The following is a 19,679-nucleotide window of genomic DNA, read 5'->3' as shown; positions in this document are numbered from 1 at the left end:
GACAAAGCAGGAAAGAACATCCAATGGAAAAAAGACAGTCTCTTTAACAAATGGTGCTGGGAGAACTGGACAGCAACATGCAGAAGGTTGAAACTAGACCACTTTCTCACACCATTCACAAAAATAAACTCAAAATGGATAAAGGACCTGAATGTGAGACAGGAAACCATCAAAACCTTAGAGGAGAAAGCAGGAAAAGACCTCTCCGACCTCAGCCGTAGCAATCTCTTACTCGGCACATCCCCAAAGGCAAGGGAATTAAAAGCAAAAGTGAATTACTGGGACCTTATGAAGATAAAAAGCTTCTGCACAGCAAAGGAAACAACCAACAAAACTAAAAGGCAACCAACGGAATGGGAAAAGATATTTGCAAATGACACATCGGACAAAGGGCTAGTATCCAAAATCTATAAAGAGCTCATCAAACTCCACACCCGAAAAACAAATAACCCAGTGAAGAAATGGGCAGAAAACATGAATAGACACTTCTCTAAAGAAGACATCCGTATGGCCAACAGGCACATGAAAAGATGTTCAACGTCGCTCCTTATCAGGGAAATACAAATCAAAACCACACTCAGATATCACCTCACGCCAGTCAGAGTGGCCAAAATGAAGAAATCAGGAGACTATAGATGCTGGAGAGGATGTGGAGAAACAGGAACCCTCTTGCACTGTTGGTGGGAATGCAAATTGGTGCAGCCGCTCTGGAAAGCAGTGTGGAGGTTCCTCAGAAAATTAAAAATAGACCTACCCTATGACCCAGCAATAGCACTGCTAGGAATTTATCCAAGGGATACAGGAGTACTGATGCATAGGGGCACCTGTACCCCAATGTTTATAGCGGCACTCTCAACAATAGCCAAATTATGGAAAGAGCCTAAATGTCCATCAACTGATGAATGGATAAAGAAATTGTGGTTTATATACACAATGGAATACTACGTGGCAATGAGAAAGAATGAAATATGGCCTTTTGTAGCAACATGGATGGAACTGGAGAGTGTGATGCTAAGTGAAATAAGCCATACAGAGAAAGACAGATACCATATGGTTTCACTCTTATGTGGATCCTGAGAAACATAACAGAAACCCATGGGGGAGGGGAAGGAAAAAAAAAAAAAAAAAAAGAGGTTAGAGTGGGAGAGAGCCAAAGCATAAGAGACTGTTAAAAACTGAGAACAAATTGAGGGTTGATGGGGGGTGGGAGGGAGGGCAGGGTGGGTGATGGGTATTGAGGAGGGCACCTTTTGGGATGAGCACTGGGTGTTGTATGGAAACCAATTTGACAGTAAATTTCATATATTAAAAAAAAAAAAAAAAAGAACACTGCCTTTAGACAATCACAATAACAACAATAATAATTATAAGTGGTAGGGTTTGCCAAGGGCAAGCTTGGCAGGAAGGGGTGCTTAAGAGTTAAAGAGGAATAAAGTCCTTGTAATGTTATGGAAGGGAGTTAAGATCATTTTAGAGTTTGTTAAGTTAAATATACATCATAAAATTTCAAAAGAAGCCACTAAAAGAACAGAAGAGGGTATAAATCCCAAATCAATTAGAGGCAAAAAACAGGATTTAGAAAACAAGTATTCCCCTCTCTCCTCTCCCCACCCAAAGCTCCTCAGTCAATCTTTTAAAAAGCAAGAAAGGAAAAGAAGCATTGCACACATGAAAATTGAACAAATGAGAGAAACAAGTTTAAACATATTAATGTTCCCATTAAATGGAATGGACTGAACTCATCAGTGAGAGGATAGACTTGGTTAAATAGTTAAAAAAAAGAAACTTAAGCTATATATATGCTGCACACAAGAAACACACCTAAAACATAAGGATTTTGGAAAGTTCAAAGTAAAAGGATGAAAAAAGATGTTCCTGGAAAACACTAACAAAAAGAAAGATGGAATAGTCATAATATTAGCTATATTAATTATAATATATTATTATATGTAATAATTATAACTACATTAATATTATAACTAATATAAAATGTTAGAGGGCATAATAATAATATTAGGCCAAAAGCATAGTTAGGAATAGATGGGGTCACTTCATAATAATGTCTCCATTCACCAGCAAAATATATGAATTTTTAAGATTTATTGTGGTCATCATTTTGCAATACATACAAATATTGAGTCATTATGTTGTAAACCTGAAACTTATGCGTCAATTATATCTGAATAATAAAAAAAGAATTCTAAAACTACACCTAATAAAATGGACTCAACATAAAACAACACAGAGCTACGGAAAGAAATGGACTACTGCAGTAGGAGATTTCAAACCAAGCCTCTCAGTTGTTAATGAGCAAAAAATATTAATAAAGATTATGATTTGAACAACATAATTAACACATTTAATTTCGTGGGCAGATGTAGAATAATAGTTCATCTTTCACCATCTCTATAACTTTCAGCAGATCTCTGGGCCTCAGTTTCCTCATGTGCAAAATGAGACAATACTATCTACAGTGCTTTCGTCAAATCTAAGGTGTCATCAGTGATAAGACTCACCATTATTGTATGTATCTCTAGGAAAGAAAAAACTTCCAATCTACCGCAAGCTGCCAATTGTAGGTCACATCCCAATTTTAGTGATGCTAAAATGTGAAAAAAAAATGTGTGACGGAGGCTCAGTTAAATACTACATGTCATGTGGATTGCTGTGATGATTTAAAATGAGATGCTGTAAGCAAAATACAAGACGCAGGTTGTTCGCCCTGCCCCTTCATAACTTCCCTCTGCAAAACAGCTGAGGGTAAACAAGGGGAGGGCATGGCAAAAATCCCAACTGGGGACTATTTTAGCTTTTCACATCATTGAATGTTTTCCTAGGTATCGGCACCTCAAAACTAACTACTTCTTCAGAGGGAAGATCAAGTTATAACCATAGCATTCTTGAAAGAACATGACTCACCAGGTCAGTTGCAATGGGGAGAAGGGGTGAGGAAAAATGCGAGAGGGAGGCAGGGGTCAGACAGGCTCCCCAGAGCAGAAGTGATGCTGGGAGTGAAAATGGCAAAGAGAAGTGTAGATGTGTTTGGGGGAGGGGGAGGAGGGAGAGAGCAGCGCCCTTGCTGCTGTAGGGGTGTAAGGGTGGGGAGGCTCGGCTGCCCCTCCAGCCTGCCCTGTGCCTGTGACATCTGGAGGCTGGAGTGGGGTGAGGAAGGCCTTCCACCCAGCCCACCACTTAGAAGACAGGAGAGGAGAGACTTCAAGTGACTGGAGACAGGGCATACATCCACTTTCTGAATGGATGAAAAACTCAGACTACTAAAAGTAGCTTTGCCTTTTTCAGCAGAGGCAATTTTAGGGTCTTAATGATATTACTATTTTGGAATGGCTTTTTATAAATATTCTTCACTATGTGAAAATCAGTTTTTTGTTAAAATGCTTTTTTTAAAAAAATTACTTTTAAAACAAACAAACAACAGAATCCAAGTAAGCCTAAAGCTGTCTTTGACCTGGAGAGGACATTGCCCCCTCGTTACATGGACTGGCATGCTACCTGTCCTTCCAGATGCCACCCGTATGCCCCCTCCAAGGCCTTTGTGATTCTCACCTGGAAGTGCTCTCTGCCCTGGCCGACCTCTTGCTGACCTCCTGGAACCTGAAATGCTTGCGTCTCTCTAGGGGTGCAAGTCGCCTCTGACCTCACCCAGTTTGAGTGTGTTGTCCCACCACTGGGCAATGAGATCTTTGAAAGCTCTGAATCCCTCTCCCCACCTCCAACCATCCAAGGCACCAGCTGTCAAACAGTGAACTGCCTGGTGAATTAAGGTGATTGATCACTAAGGAACAAAGTGTGCTTTTTAGGGATTCTTCCTAAAATCGCACATGTTCCTAAGACAAGGGATTGTCATTGATTAAAAATCATACTTTCGTTAGTGGTAAACTTCTTTTACTCTTTTAAATACTATGCTTGAGGGTGGTGTATTTATTTTATTGCTATGAAATTGTTAAAATAATACTAGTAAAATTCTCTGAGGTGATGGCCATCTCCTCTCCGAAAAATCACACCAAGCATCTGATGTATTAGTTTCCTATTGCCGCTGTAACAACTCACCACAAACTTAGCAGCATAAAACAATGCAAACTGATTATCTTACACTTCTGTATGTTAGAAGTACATCACTGGTCTGTGTTGAGATCAACATGTTGGTAGGACTACATTCCCTTCTAGAAGCTCTAGGGGTAAATCTATCTCCTTACCTTCTCTAGCTTCTAAAGCCTACCCATATTCCTTGACCTGTGACCCCCTCCCTCCATCCTCAAAGCCAGGAATGGTAAGTTTAAGTCTTTCTCACATCACCACACTATGACCTCCTCTTCTGCTTCCCTTTTTCCACTTTAAAGGACCCTGTGATTACATTGGGCTCACTTGGATAATCTAGGATAATCTCACTATCTCAAGGTCTTAATCACATCTGCACAGTCCTTTTTGCCATGTAAGGTAACATATTCATTGGTTGTGGGGATTAGGACACAACATCTTTGGAAAGCTATTATTCTGCCTACCACACCTTCTGTCACCTCCCTCTGCAGGGGAGGGGGGCGGGTAGCCAGGGTAACTGCGAAGGGGCTTCAGACCTTCAGGCTGTCAGGAGAGTGTATGACTTGGTGTATAGGGTGGAATTTTTGCCCACCGCTTCTGGGGAGAGGAAGTTCAGATACAGCAAAAAGCCATCTCTGGAAAACCTGCCATGCACTGCTGAGTAACCTTTTTAGAAAAGTCTTAAAAATGGGTTTAAAAGCCCTGGTTCCTGCTCCAGTTCATGTCTTATTAGCATTCAAAATCAGGGGTAGTCCATGCTTAACCAGAGCAGAAGAGCCGGCACCCCACAATCATTCTCCCATGATACCAGCGACAATGAATCTTGAGGTTAAGGGTGAACCATTTAAGAAATATATTTTTGCAGACAAGGCTTTAGAGGAAGTCCTCTTAGCAGTTTGAATCAGAAAGTATTGAAGTTCCTCAATCCGGTTTTTAACAGCAGCAGCTCCTTTTCCAGATGTAGAATAGGCCTATTTTTCCTTCTGGGAACTATTAGATCTAAATTGATTAAGCTCAGACCCTGGAGCCTATGTGGGTTGTATACATAGTAGGGGCTTGAATAGCTGTTGAATTCAATAATCCCCAATTTTACTTTTTATTTCTAGGCTATGAATAAGTAGAAAAAGATTGAGATTGGAAATAGTTTGGCAATATTGATTAAGATCCAAAAACTACATAGCATCTCTGCTTCTTGGTATCTATCCCAGAGAAATATTTGCACATGTGGCTAAGGATGTACAGTACAGTGTTGTTTGCAGTGGTCACGGATTAGGGACAGCTTAAATGTCACTTGAGGGGTAGGAAAACAGATGTGGTATATCCACACTAAACAACTTAAAAAAATAAGCTAGATCTATATGTATGAACAATAAATATACTGTACAGTGAAAAAAGCAAGTTTTGGAACAATACATATCTGTTTGGCTCTTCCAAAAATGATATAATTGTAACTTACGAACATATATGTAACATAGAAATTTCTCGAAGTACAAACACCAAACTCAAGACAACTGTTATTCTGGGAGAGGACTGGCATGTGCTTGGAGCAGGGGTTGCTAAAGATGAATTTTTACTTTCACCTATATTGTGTGAATTTTTTGGTAACAAAACACAGGTACATGTTATCAAATTGTAAGATATATTTTAAATTAAAAGAGAAAGATAAACTGAACTGAATGAAATAACCTAATGTTTGAAAGTTGTCAAAACTGATGATCAAATCCATTAAAATGTTTTTACAAAGCAACAATTAGGACAGAAAGTTCAAAACTCTTTTTCCTATTTTGTTAAAAGTGTACATGTATATATACACATAGACTATGGTATCTAAACATATTTATGTGGATACTACATCTACCTATCTATCTACCATCTATCATACACATGATATATATCTATATATGCTGCACGCATCTATATATACTTACAATAAAATGCATAAATATTGCTTTGGTTAAATCATAGATAAATATCTCATTCTTTATCATTGTTCTTATTATTTATAATGGCAAAAATATCTCCTATATGATTATGATTAATCTGGTAATTGAATACGGTTTGCCTTTTAAATAATTCAATTAACTTTAGTAAATTAAAAAGTTTTCTTACACAGTTGCAAAATTAAGGACAAAATGAAACACTGCTTTATGATATGTAGCATCCCTTTAAATGAAACCCTTCCAAGTGTGAAGAATGTGTTAAGGTTTTATCAAATGAATGCTCTGTGTAGAAAAACTGATCTAAATCGTGATTTAAACTTTACAACCACTATGATCTTTCCATTTGAGCAAAACTTCTCTTGGAAACTGAAAGGGTAGGGGGGTTATCTCAGACCTCTGGGGATATCCCAGGAAACAAAAGCTGCTCTAAAGGAATTGTGCAAGATTGACACCAACAGGAATTCCTTTCTAGACGATGTGAGACTGTAGATTTGGTATTTAGTTCCACTGAGGAAAGGGGAAGCTACTGAGCTTTTTACTTACCCAGGGAATGAGTCCTGAAGACCCTCAATGGTCTGTGCGTGTGCGGATGTCTCCGGGGGTGATCAAATCCCCCCCTCACCCTGCAGGGAGGAGACTGTGTGTAGAGACCGCAATCAGCACCTGCCGGTGAGCAGATAAGCCCTCCATATGCAGAGGCACTCGCCCAGCTGTGGCAGAGGAGCAGAGCCAGCCCCTTCCCTCCCCCATCCCCGCAGAACAAAGGGCGGTCATTTTCTGCTCCTCCCAGAGTCAGATGCACGCACACACGCCTTCCATCACAATTAACTCAAGAAACTGAAACACAACACAAACTCACCAGCAACATGCTCAAAATCAATACCATCAATACCCAGAACGAGGATACCAAAAAAGCAAAACAAAACAAACCTATTCAAAGAGTAAATACTCAAAGCAACAGGGCTCCAGTCAGACACACTACAAGGTCAACAAATCTAAGACAAGTTCAGGTACAGGGCGCCTTATAAACTGAAGAGCTAGCCATTATCCCTGGGGTCGCAAACGTAAATGCCTTCAGGGACCAGCTAGTGGAAAGGTCTATAAGATAATACAGAGCGGGCCTGTCATGAACTGGACCGCAGGTGCCCCAGGTAAAGGCATTCACATTTAATTTTTTGAAATTTCAACTCTTGCAGCATGATTCTTAAACAGAGTCTACAATCAAATAGAGAAGGAAACAGAGTTAATTATGGGTACAGAATAGATGAAATAGAATAAGAGTCAAAGCCAGAAATGTGGCATGTCCACAGAGAATGAAAGTCAGAGCAGTGATCCTAGCTGTCTTTTATTTGAAAGGATGGTGACCACTTGGTTTATATCTTCAAAGGCAAGAGCAAAACAAAAGTTAAAAGACATGGCTTATTAAACTCTAATATGAGGGATTCAGATTTGTCAAACAGATTCTTGACATAAATAATTGAGCTAGATTACAAAAAGATCGCACATGTTCTCTTGGAAGGCTTTAAATAAATGGAGCCTCCAAGAACTATAGGTGTGGCCTTATTGGAAGGCAAGGGGTGGACCAAATGACCTCCCAAGGTCCTGATTTAAATATGTCTGCATAGTCAACCCTTGGTTATCCAGTCCAAAGAAGAAGACAGTGACAAATCATCCTACGCTGAAGATAATAAAAAGTTATATTTGTCTTTGGAATGTATTTGGTACTTAAATTAGAATGTGTCTTTCTGATGCTCTGAGAATTCACAATGCTTCACAACAGCCACAAAAAAGGCCTGACCTGGAGCTGGGAGGCTGCCCAATTTCGCCATCCTGTCCTCCATGCAAGCCTTCTCCTTTGCTGGGGGTGGGCAATATCATCTTTCAGAAGAACACTCAGCAGCCCAAGCTTTCTCAGACAGGGCCCACCTGGCTCAACCCTCCCCTGGGATTAAAGAGAACAGTCTTTCCCTGATCTCTGGCTGATTCAGGATGAAGAGTCGGGATGGTGTGGGCTTTGTTTTCAGAGGATGACTCCCAAGTGCTATATAGGACCCACAGGAAGCAGCAAGCTAGACAAGGTTTACTCTAAGCTGACTACAAACGACGGTCTAGCCTCCCCACCACAGAGGACACAGAAGCAAATTCCTGGGGTTTCTTGAGAGAGAGAGAGGGACTTCATTGAAAGGGAAGATGAAATGAGTGCCCAGCACTTGGAAAGAATGAAGCTGCATGTTCAGGAGACGCAGTACAACCCATGCACGTGAAAGGATGGGTGTGATGGAGAGCTGCACTTGAAGCCAGCGTCCAAGGTGAAGGGAGGGCATGCCCACAGCAGCAACTTGTGGAGGGTCCAGCAGGAGGGAAGGATGGTTGCCCCACCATCCTCTGTCACTCCCAGGGTCTACCAGGGGAGGCTGGTGTCACCTAACAGGAGGCAGGGCCAACTAGAACATTTCAGAAATGCATCGAAGTCATTTAACCAGAGACTCATGGCTCTGGGAGGAATGATTTGATGAGGTGGGCTGCTCCCTGATTCAGAGAGACACTGGACCGTCACAGCACTGAATGCAGACAAGCTGCTTGGCCCCACCCTACTCAGGTCACTCAGGCAACAGGGTCACTACAATCACTTCTGACCTGCCTTTTTCTAGCACACTCTGCTCTTTAGTTTTTCCTTCTTAAGACCCAGAACCGTGCTAATTTAAATGTGGCTATTTAGTTTAAATGACATAAAATTAAAAATTCAGTTCCTCAGTCACAGTAGCCACATTTCAAGTGCTCAACAGTCCCATGTGGCTAATGGACACCATATTGGACAGCACCAACACAGAACATCTATGTCATCACAGAAAGTTCCACTGGATGGTGCACTTATCCAGACTTCTAGGAGGGTCTAGAATCAGGTACCTTCTACTCTTCACAGGGTAGAAGATATGAATAAATGGAAGAAGAAGTGTGCTTTACAAAGTGTCTTTTCTATACATCATCACCCCTGATCCTCACGACTGCCCTGGGTGGTAGGTGGGGGTAGACTTCAATAGGTACCTTATACAGATGAGGAAAGCAGGCACCACATAGCTAAGTAACTTACATGAAGTTCGCAACTATTGAGTGGTATTGTTAGAATTAAAATCAGGTCTTCCAATTCCAAGGTCAGTGCTTTCTACTGTTACATGCAACTGCTACAAATAATGTTACCTGCCAGTGACTTTTTTCAGTGCTGCCATAAAAGCTCAGGCCTCCCAGAATGACGCTGACATGCCCTTGTGTTTTCACTGGTCGGCTGATTTTTGAAGTGATGACAAAACTTTGCACAACTGTAGTTCAGCAGCTTTAGAGTTAGGAAGCCCAGGGGTTCGAATCCTGACCCATCCACATCTTGTTTCATTGACTAGGGCAGGTGGCTTACCATCTAATTTCCTCTCCTTGTATATGTACTTCATAGTGTTGTCAGGAGGATTAAATAAAACAATGCCTCTGAAAAAGGCTTAGCACAGTGCCTGGAATGTATTAGAGATCCATAAATAACAACTATCCATGGTTACTGGCAGAATTGACAATGCACTGGTACATGCAATACCCTATTGAGGCTTCAAGACAAAAAAGCATTATGATTATTCCCCTTTTTCCAGCTGATACACCTGAATCTCAGTGAGTAAGGGATTGACTTAAGGTCATGCAACTAGAAAGCTGTAGATCTAGGGCATGAACTCAAGCTATTTGGACTCTAAATCACATGCTTGTCTTTCTACGCAATGTTGCTTCTCAGAAGAGAAGGGAACAGTGGGCACCAAGGCACGCTTTAGAGGATGTTTAGCTACCCTGAATTCCCATCTTCCTCCCTTCTTTGAAGTGGACAATTAATGTTTTCTTGGTCTTATGGAAGATACTGTGCAAAGGCAGCTTTGAGCATCCCAATCGATCATAATTGTCACCTTTAAGCCACTCCTATGTAGGGATGTCTACACTGGTAAGGAAGTAATGCTTGTATAACTAAGGAAGCTTAAAAACATGAAGAGAATGCCTTGAAGCAGAGTATTCAAATTCTCTTTCTGAAAAACCATCCATGCTCCATCTTCTCCCCGCTATAGCAAAAGGCAAGGACATGGCATACTAGAGCCCCAGCTGAGCCCAGCTGAGACCTATGGGTGGGAATATGTGTTGTTGCAAGCCACTGGCTTTTGGTGGTTGTTACTCAGCCTTATCACAGCAAAAGCTGACTAATACACCTGTCAGACTCAGGGTAGGAGGCACTTACCCTGCCACAACGATCTCAAAATCTCCATCATGGTCCACATCGGTGACTGCCACACCATAGTTGAGCTGGGTGGGGTTGCTGTCATAGTCAGGGGGCAGGACCGAGCTGGTGACTGCAGTGAACATGGGTTCAGCACGCTGGGACCCCTCAATGGGGGGCAGAAACCGCAGCAGCAGCAGGAACAATAACATCCTGAACACCTGAAACCAAAAGTTATGAATGTTACTGCAAGTTCTGATAACCAAACAGCCCAGAGTAGGCACATAAGTACCTTTCCCCCCTGTTCACGGAGGGCTTGGCAATTCCTAGGCTGCCACTTTCCCCTAAGACCTGCCCTAACTACCATGTTTAAAACTGCAGCCTGCCTGCATCACCCCTGATCATACTTATCCTGCTCTGCTTTATCTTTTTCTTAGCACCTTTCACTGTGTAACATACTGTGTAATTTACTTATTCATTGTGGTTACTATTTATCATCTGTCTCCCTCTGCTAGAATGTAAGCTCCACCAGGGCAAGAATCTTTGTACTTTGCTAACTCACTGGCATCGAGCCAAGGACAGAGGCTGGCACATAATAGGCACTCAATACACACTTGTTGAGTGAATGAAGGAAGGAAGGAATGGTCGAGTATAAATATATAAGCATCTCCCATACTCTGAAAGAAAGATTGGGGGAATGTACAAAATAACCACTTTCAAATAGTCCAGGTGTGGAGCGAGCCCCCATGAGTACCCTGGTCTAGAACAACAATAGAGGCAGTGAAGGATTATCCTTCTATGGGAGATACCCCAGAGGTAGCCTGGAGTGAGTCTGAGACTTGGCAGGTTCCTCTGGCCAAGGTCCCTCCCTAGGGCAGCTGGCCATCATCTCCAGATCAGGAAGCAGTCAGTTAGGGAATGTATTCCAGCAGGATCTGGCGGGTGGTACATCATTCACTTGGAGAAATTAAACCATTGTGTGCGTGTTTTATTATAAATTAATTATGTATAATCCATTGTATAATTCATTATTATATCTCTAACATAACTCAGGGTGTTGTCGAGCAGCCTGGGGCCATGGGAGCTGGTGACATGCACCCAGGAGACTGATGAGAACGGCCAAGGAGGTAGAAGGACTCCACCCCCTCTTTGTGTGAGCTACAGATGGCACCACCCTGAGACTCTGCCTGGAGGCCTGGAATCAGAACTCAGAGTGTTCTAAAGGCCCTCCTGGAACAAGTCCCATGAAGGCTCTAGGTCCGGTCTTGCAGGCAAAGTGGGGCCTTCCTGCCTTCAGAAGGCAGCAGACCCCTTCTTGATGGAACTTTTCCTGCTGGCATGCTGGTGCGACTGGCAGCTGAGAACAAGGCTGAGTGAGGCTGAGGTCTTAATGAAGAAGATGGGGAGGCTGGCTCCCCATAAGGAGACAGACACTCCTGCCAGCAAATGAGCCTGCCTCAGTTCAGGACCCAGAAACTCAAATGAGGGGCCCAGGCACTGCCTTCACAGTCAAACATGATTCAGAAGCCTCTCTCACGCCTTGCTGGTGAGGCCGGGGAGAGACCCAGGGGGCAGGGCTCCAACTGCAGGGCAGAAACTAATCTCAGTGAGCCTTCCTGGGAAGGAGGCTCTTGGAGCCTGTTCACAGGGCACATGTTGGGTGTTGCACTGTCAGAGTGAGGTCAAGTCTAAATTACAGAGATGTCTGAACAAGACAGTATCTTCTACTGGGCTGTCTAATCACTGAAGGCAAATGCATCACTGTGAGAGTTCTGCCACTCGGCAGGAAGTTTGGTTGGATGAAGGAAACTTATAATTGGATTAATGAGCAGCTGGTGGTAAAAATGAGAAGCTAAAGAGTATTTAATAACCAGTGTAGACATGCTGAAATGTAGGGTGGGTCTGAAGGTCACTGGTCTTTTCAAGGTATGACCTCTATTATAGGGACAGCAAATGAGTTTCAACCTGAGAGCCAGATCCAATCGATTGGTAGTGGATTGAAAGAGTACTGTGATCAGATTACAAGGTTTTCAATGGACACAGAAGAGAAAGTGGCATTGGGTATACCTTCTAGGAGCTAGGTAGTCCCTCCTGGGCACCATTCCTGCAATTTGGGTCACTGCCACCAGGGAGGCAGGTACCCCTATTGGGGTAATACAAGCAACTGGTAGAAATTTTCTAATGAAGGCCACGAGAGGCAAGAAGCCTGATCCAGCCTGTTGATTTTTACCTTTTCTGTGAAAAGGTGAACTTTTAATTAAAGGAGCCATATGAAAGAGGTAGCTACTCTGTGTTAACCATTTCCAGATAAATACCCTAAAGCAAGACTAAAAAGAAGTAATACACTTATGGGTTGACCTCTATTTTGCTTGGTGACCTTGAACAAGTCACAGCCTTGTTGGGTCCCAGCTTTCTTCTCCAAAATGAAGGTTTGGAATAGACTCTAAAGGTGCTTCCCAGCTCTAAAATTCTATGATGAATTAAAGGATTTTTTTTTTTTTTTTTAGAAGCAGACCTTCAGTAGTTTTTCTCCCTAGCTCCTTCCAAAAATTTCAGACCAACCTGTGTGATTTTCTTTTCTGAGCATATTGAACATATTTTGAACAAAACAGCTTTTGGCAGGATTCTACAGTAGTTCACCCACAGGGGCCAAGGCCAGAGAGGAATCAGCCATCTGATTGGAATCTGAAATCACCCCGCAGTGGACAGCCTCCCCCATGGTGCAGGGAGAACACGCACTTTATCATGAAGAAACTCAGGAAAAGGTCTGGAAAATATCTCCTTCTACTCTCAGGGCTCACATGAAAGAAATCCCTGAAGTGCTCCTCTAAACCATGGCTACACAGACTGCTCGCCAGACCAGCATCAGCATCAGCCAGGAGTTTGTTAACATGCAGGATCTTGGGCCCCACGCCAGACCTAATAAGTCAGAATATGCATTTTATTATTTTTTAGTTTTTATTAAAAATTTTTTTAATGTTAATTTATTTTTGAGAGAGAGAGTGTGTGAGCAGGGGAGGGCAGAGAGAGAGGGAGACACAGAATCTGAAGTAGGCTCCAGGCTCTGGCTGACAGCACAGAGCTGGACGTGGGGCTCAAACTCATGAACCATGAGGTCATGACCTGAGCCAAAGTCAGATGCTTAACTGACTGAGCCATCCTGGCACCCCCAGAATATGCATTTTAATAAGACTTTAGGTGACACAAATGCACGTTAAAATTTGAGAAACACTGCTTAGCTGTAGCTGTATACTAGAATTACTGGGGGAGTTTTTAACAAATACTGTTGTCCAACAATGATTTCTTAGACATGACACCAAAAGTACACACAACAAAAGGAAATACAGATAAAATGGATTACCTCAAAATTTAAAACTTTAGCACATCAAAGGACACTATCAGCAGAGCAAAAAAGTGACCCGCCAAACAGGAGAAAATATTTGCAAATCATACATCTGATAAGGGATTAATATCCAGAATATATAAAGAGTTCCTACAACTCAACAACAAAAAAAAACAACCCAATTAAAAATGGGTAAGGGACTTGAATAGACACTGCTCCAAAGAAGAGATATACAAATGGCCAATTAATATGTGAAAAGACACTCAACATCAGCAACCATTAAGGAAATGCAAATCAAAACTACAATAAGAGACCACTCATACCATTAGGATGGTTATAGTAAAAAAAAAAAACAAAACAAAACAAAAAAACAAAAAAGATGGAAAATGGCAATTGTTCGTGAAGATGTGGAGGAGTAAGACCTTTGTGTATGGCTGGTGGGAATGTAAAACGGTACAGCTACTGCGGAAAACTGCTATGTAGCAGTGCCTCAAAAAAAGCCCCAAATACAATTGCCATGTGATCCGGCAATCCCACTTCTGAGTTTACACTGGAAAGAACTAAAAGAGGGGACTCAGACAGATATTTCTACACCCATGTTCACAGCAGCATTATTCACAATAGCCAAAAGATGGAAGCAGCCCAAGAGTCCAAATGGGGAAACAAAATGTGGTCTATACATAGAATGGAATACTAGAACCTTTGGAAAGGAAGAGAATTCTGACACATGCTACAACATGGATAAACTGCAAAGACATTATGCTAAGTGGAGTAAGCCAGTCACAAGGATACGTAATCTATAATTCCACTCAGATGCAGTACCCAGGGTAGTCACGTTCACAGACACAGAAAATAGGATGCTGGCCGCCAGGGCTTGGTGGGGAGAGGAGAAACGGGGAGTTCGTGTTTAATGGATACAGAGTTTCAGTTTGGGAAGATGACAAATTTAGAGACGGATGATAGTGATGTTGCACAACAATGTGAACGCACTCAGTGTCACTGACCTGTACACTTAAAAATGGCTAAAGTGGCAAACTTTATGTTCTCTCGATATATGTTTGCACAATAACAAAATATAGATGTCTGGTCTCATACCAAGAGATTCCCACTTAACTCGCACCGGCTGCAGCAGGGGCATCAGAGTTTTAAAAGCTCCCATGTGATCATAATATGTCGCAAAATTTAAGAAGCGCCGTTCTATACGAGTGCTTCAGTACTTCTCCAACTTTAATGTGCATACGAATCATCTGGGGGTTTGTTAAAATGCAGATTCTGACTCGGTAGATCTGTAGTAGGGTCCAACATTCTCTAGTTCTGACAAGTTCCCAGGTGACGTCAATGGCTCCAGTCTACCAACTGCATGTTGAATAGCGAGGAACAGCTATCCCACAGCTCCCAGGCCAGAAGCCAGGGTATACACTACAGTGAAGGTACGAGATTAGTTCCAGAACCTTCTCCTCTGTCTCCAGATCTAAGGAGCTGAAATCAAGGGAGGGTTATGCAATCCACAGGGCTGCAGGCTGTTTATCCTTATACGCTCAAAGTACTAGCTGTCTTCAGCTCTAAGTTAAATTACCACACTTGATATGGAGTGACAAAGAAGGATTCGGACTCCAGTTTTTGCAAAAAAGTGAGAAGAGGGGAAGGGTTGGAACTGGAGGGGGGGTCAGGTCAAGGAGAAAAGAGATAGCTACCATCAAAGGCTTACAGAAAATGGGGTATGGGCAGGAATTTGCAGGCAAGATAGAGATGCATGGGGCGCCTGGGTGGCTCAGTCGGTTAAGCGGCCGACTTCGGCTCAGGTCATGATCTCGCGGTCCGTGAGTTCGAGCCCCGCGTCGGGCTCTGTGCTGACATCTCAGAGCCTGGAGCCTGCTTCAGATTCTGTGTCTCCCTCTCTCTGACCCTCCCCCGTTCATGCTTTGTCTCTCTCTGTCTCAAAAATAAATAAGCGTTAAAAAAAAATATTAAAAAAAAAGACAGAGATGCATGCCAATGTGTTCTTAAAAACCATCATAGTGCCTGGTACTAGTAAGTGCTCAATTATTATTTGTTAAATGTACAAAGGAAGGAATATGTCCAAATGATAATGTGAACCGGCAGAAATGGCTTGCAACTTGTCAAACACTTATTTAAAAACTGTTCTTTCCCGAAAGCAATGCTTCTCAAACTGTAACGTGCTTACAGATCACCTGAAGATCTTGGTAAAATGCAGATTCTGATTTGGTAGGTCTGGGGTGGGGCCCGAGTTTCTGCACTCTAACAAAATGTCACAGGATGCCTCTGCTGCTGGTCTGCAGACTTCGCTTTTAGTAGCAAGGCTCTAGACCAACGGTTCTAAACCCTAGCTGGCCAACAGAATCACCTGGGCAGTGTTTAGAAACACACTGTGGCCCAGCTCCTTCACCCAGTTCTGATTACATCGGTCTGAGGTGGGGCTTGGGTGCTGTATATTTTTAGAAGCTCCCCAGATGATGTTGATGGGCAGCCTGGGCTGAGAACCACTGCCCCAGGCGCATGGTCCTCAGATATCCGGGAGTGTAAGCTACAATCTGATTTAAAGTGAAAAATGTTTCTGCTACCAAAATTCATCAGCAGATTGTTGAAGTATCTAAGAAAGCCTGCTTAGCTAGAGAATGTCAAAGGAAGACGTGAGACGCGGAGTTTGGGGAGGAAAGCCGAGCGGGATGGGACTGCCTGAAGCCGCGGCACAGCAGGCACCCGGAGTGACCTCACATTTTACATGCCTGACTTGGGAAACCTCCTGTCACACCACTGTGAACATCTGAATCTTGTGGGAGAGCGTGGAGAAGTTAAAAATAGAATTAAAAAGTAGGTTGAACTGAATTTTTTTGTTTTCTTGAATGCTCGGGTATTAAGTGCCTACTATGTATTCGAGCACTGAGTGGTGCCGAGCGGTAGGTTAAGCGTGTAAGTGCAAAGGGCGGACGTAGGGGCAGAGCGGCCTGGAGGAGGCAAGGCTGACTCGCAAAGGCAAAGCTTGGGCAGGCTGGGGAGTGGGGCCAGGGTACCTGTACCTAGCTAGATAAGGAACATGGGCTGCGCCTGCGGGGAGGAGCGGGCAGGGGCAGAGAGGGGTCTGTCTTAACAAGGGCAAGAGATCGCAGAACTTGTGTTTCAGACAGTGAGAAGAATTGCTTTGTAATAATAATTAAAAAAAAAAAAAAGCTCTCTAAGCAAACTTCTTGAGCAATCCTCAGCGGGATAAAAAGAGGGAAAGAAAAACTCAAAGCCTGGAGTCAGGGACCTGGATTTGGATCTCAACACCCGCCCCGCCCCACAAACTAGGACCTGGGGCATGTTCCTTAATTGTTCAGATCTTCAGTGTCCTCATCTGTGAGGTGGGAATCATATGCCACACCAAGGTTTCAAGGGTTAGGTGAGTGAGTGAGCACCTGCCGGGGGCCAGGCAGGGCAGCGCTGCTCACCGCTCGTTTCCCTTCCTTTCACACGGATAGTGTTAGGTTAGATCGTCCTTAGACATTGGCTGGGGGTCACATGCAGCCAAACTCAGTTTTCTGCGGCCTTGGGACTTTCCTCAATTGGGTCTGAAAACTGGTAACCAAGCAACCTAGATCTCGGATGTGGGGTCAGGCAGCTGTGGGGAGAGGCTTCCAGGACAATTTTCAGGGCAAGCAGTTCTTTAGCAATTATCGAAAGAGCCAAGGGCACCACCCCGAGATCTCACAAAAGAAGAGCCCGGAATGCTTCAGATGTTGGGAATGGGCAGAGAGCACAGACCCTTTCCAGACATTGTAGGAGGGCAGAGTCTCACTCTACAAAAGAGCTCTGGATGCTTCGGATGTTAGAGATGAGCAGGGAGCCCAGACCCTTTCCAGACACTGTAAGAGGGCAGAGGCTCCAGAGAGAAAGACAGCTGCGGGGTCACTGTGCCCTGTGCAGGCTGGGCCACCAGATCTATGCAGAGTCCCACGGAGGAGGGCTTGGAACTAGGGCATCTTTGGAGAAGAGGCAACAGAAGCCGTCTTGGTTTATTTACCCATAGCGACACTCCCTGTGGACCCGCGATGAGCCTGGGATTCTGCTTGGCAGCACTAAGGTCACAGGGAGGAAGTCAACATTTGCAGTACAGGGTGAAGGGTGCCATGGAGGAGGACGCACAAAGAGAAACCTAACTTAGCTCGGCGGGGGGGGGGGGGTCGGGGGGGGACTGGAGTGCTTCCACACAGATAGGGTGCTGTAGGTGCTGTAGCCACAAGTTAAAGATGTTAAGGAGGTAGCAGACAGGAGAGGAAGGAGAGAAGGAGCAGAGAGCAGACCCAAAGGTGTGGAGGACCCGGCTGTTAAGCCACCCTGGCCTTCCTGGCCTTCTAGAACTGTCTATTTATTTACTTATTTGTAACTTTTTTATTCATTTTTGAGACAGAGAGAGAGACAGAGCACTAGTGGGGGAGGGGCAGAGAGCAAGGGAGACACAGAATCCAAAGCAGGCTCCAGGCTCTGAGCTGTCAGCACAGAGCCCAACGCAGGGCTTGAACCCATGAACTGTAAGATCATGACTCATGGGCCGAAGTCAGACACTTAACTGACTGAGCCACCCAGGCGCCCCTAGCACTGCCTATTTAAAGGCCCCAATCCCCTGATCATGAGTTGGGAGGAAGCATTAATTTCCCAGTCCGGAAGTTTCCATCCAGAAGACCTTCCACTTGCCTAGAGCAAGGGTTCTCAACTGGGGGCAATTTTGCTTCCCCACCTGCTCCCTGGAGTATCTGTCAATGTCTGGGGATATTTTTGGTTGTCAGACCAGGGAAGGGCGGTGCCACTGGCATCTAGTGGGTAGAGGCCAGGGCTGCTGCCAAACTTCCTAGGGTGCACAGGACCGCCCCCACAACAAAGAAGTGTCCAGCCCAAATCACCAACAGGGTGCGACTGAGAACCTCCAGTGCTGGTGCAGCATTCCCAGCCTCCTTTCTCCCCGCAACTCCTCCTCCTGAGGGCCTGAGCAGGGACTCACAGACCGGTCAGTGTGCAAGAACTGGGCAGGAGAGCCCTTTATGGACCTGCCTCCCTGCAGAGGCTGCTCTCTGCCCAGTGCTGAGGTGGGTCAGGCAGGCTCAGTCCTTCCCCCACCCGCAGGGAGGGCCGCAGTGAGGTGCCCCACAGACCCCACTCTGAAGCCTGGCCTTCCAAACAGCGGTATCTGTAGTGACCGTGGCATTCTAATCTCTGCCTGAGGCTTGCCTCTCTCCTCCCTTCTTCCTTCCCCCTTCTCTCTCTCAGTTGGTTCTGAACCTGAGTAAGGAAGGGGGATGCTCCTCATTGGGCCCCTTCCAACCCCAACACTGTCATTCCGGTTGGAAATGCGGTGTCATAATTGGTTCTTGCTTCTTCCTCATTCCTCACACCTGCTGGATCACCACGTCCATGCTGCTCCATGGATATTTCTCAAAACTGCTCGTTCTTTCCACCCCCACTGCCGGAGATCGGCTCCTCTGTCTTTCACCCGAACAGTGGCAATACTAACTACCCCCTTCCTCTCAGCTCCCCCACTTCCACATGCCTGTCAGAGCTCTGTTTCTAATCTCCGAACTGATCACATCTCTCTTTAGCTTAATTCATGGGACTCTGTACACCAGGCAAACAGATCTCCACTGCAATTCTGCATAACAAGTACCACATGAGGAACGGCTAGTAATATGAACACTTACCTAACTACTGACTAGGTGCCAGGCACTACTCTAAACCTTCGCCCAGATGATCTCATTCAATCTTCATAGTAACCTTGTGAGGTAGGTATTGTTCCTGACCCCATTTCACAGATGAGGAAACAAAGGCACAGCGAGGTTAAGTAACCTGCTTAAGGTCACAAAGCTAGTACGTAGTGGAGCCAGATTTTGTGTCTAAGCACACCGGCTCCAGAATTGGTATTCTGGACACTACACTAGACAGACACCTTCTCTCACTATACCAAACTTGTCTTAAACCAAGTGAGATGGGAACGCAGTGGAAGGAGCAAGCACCATTGCCTGCGGTGGCAGGGGGGGCCCAAGAGAGAGGCAGTGGTGAGTTGGCCAAGGGGAGAAGGTGGAGAAAGTGTCCCGGGCTGAGGGGCCGGCATGAG

The 19,679-nt window shown here is 44.3% G+C and overlaps 1 protein-coding gene across 5 annotated transcripts in view; it reads right to left on the bottom strand.

Moving 5' to 3' along the window:
• Nucleotides 1–19,679, bottom strand: part of CRTAC1 (cartilage acidic protein 1) — a 159,628-nt gene that overhangs the window by 130,893 nt on the left and 9,056 nt on the right. For all 5 annotated transcript variants that reach the window (XM_078434688.1, XM_078434689.2, XM_078434690.2 and 2 more), the window contains exon 2: nt 10,255–10,454. In XM_078434688.1, coding sequence (XP_078290814.1) covers nt 10,255–10,454 — 200 coding nt within the window. The remainder of the gene's footprint in view (nt 1–10,254; nt 10,455–19,679) is intronic.

Source organism: Panthera onca, chromosome D2 (genome assembly GCF_046562875.1).
Source record: "Panthera onca isolate mPanOnc1 chromosome D2, mPanOnc1 haplotype 2, whole genome shotgun sequence".
Classification (NCBI taxonomy): Eukaryota; Metazoa; Chordata; class Mammalia; order Carnivora; family Felidae; genus Panthera; species Panthera onca.
The sequence above is the reverse complement of the archived record's forward strand: the minus strand, read 5'-3'. Positions and strand labels throughout refer to the sequence as shown.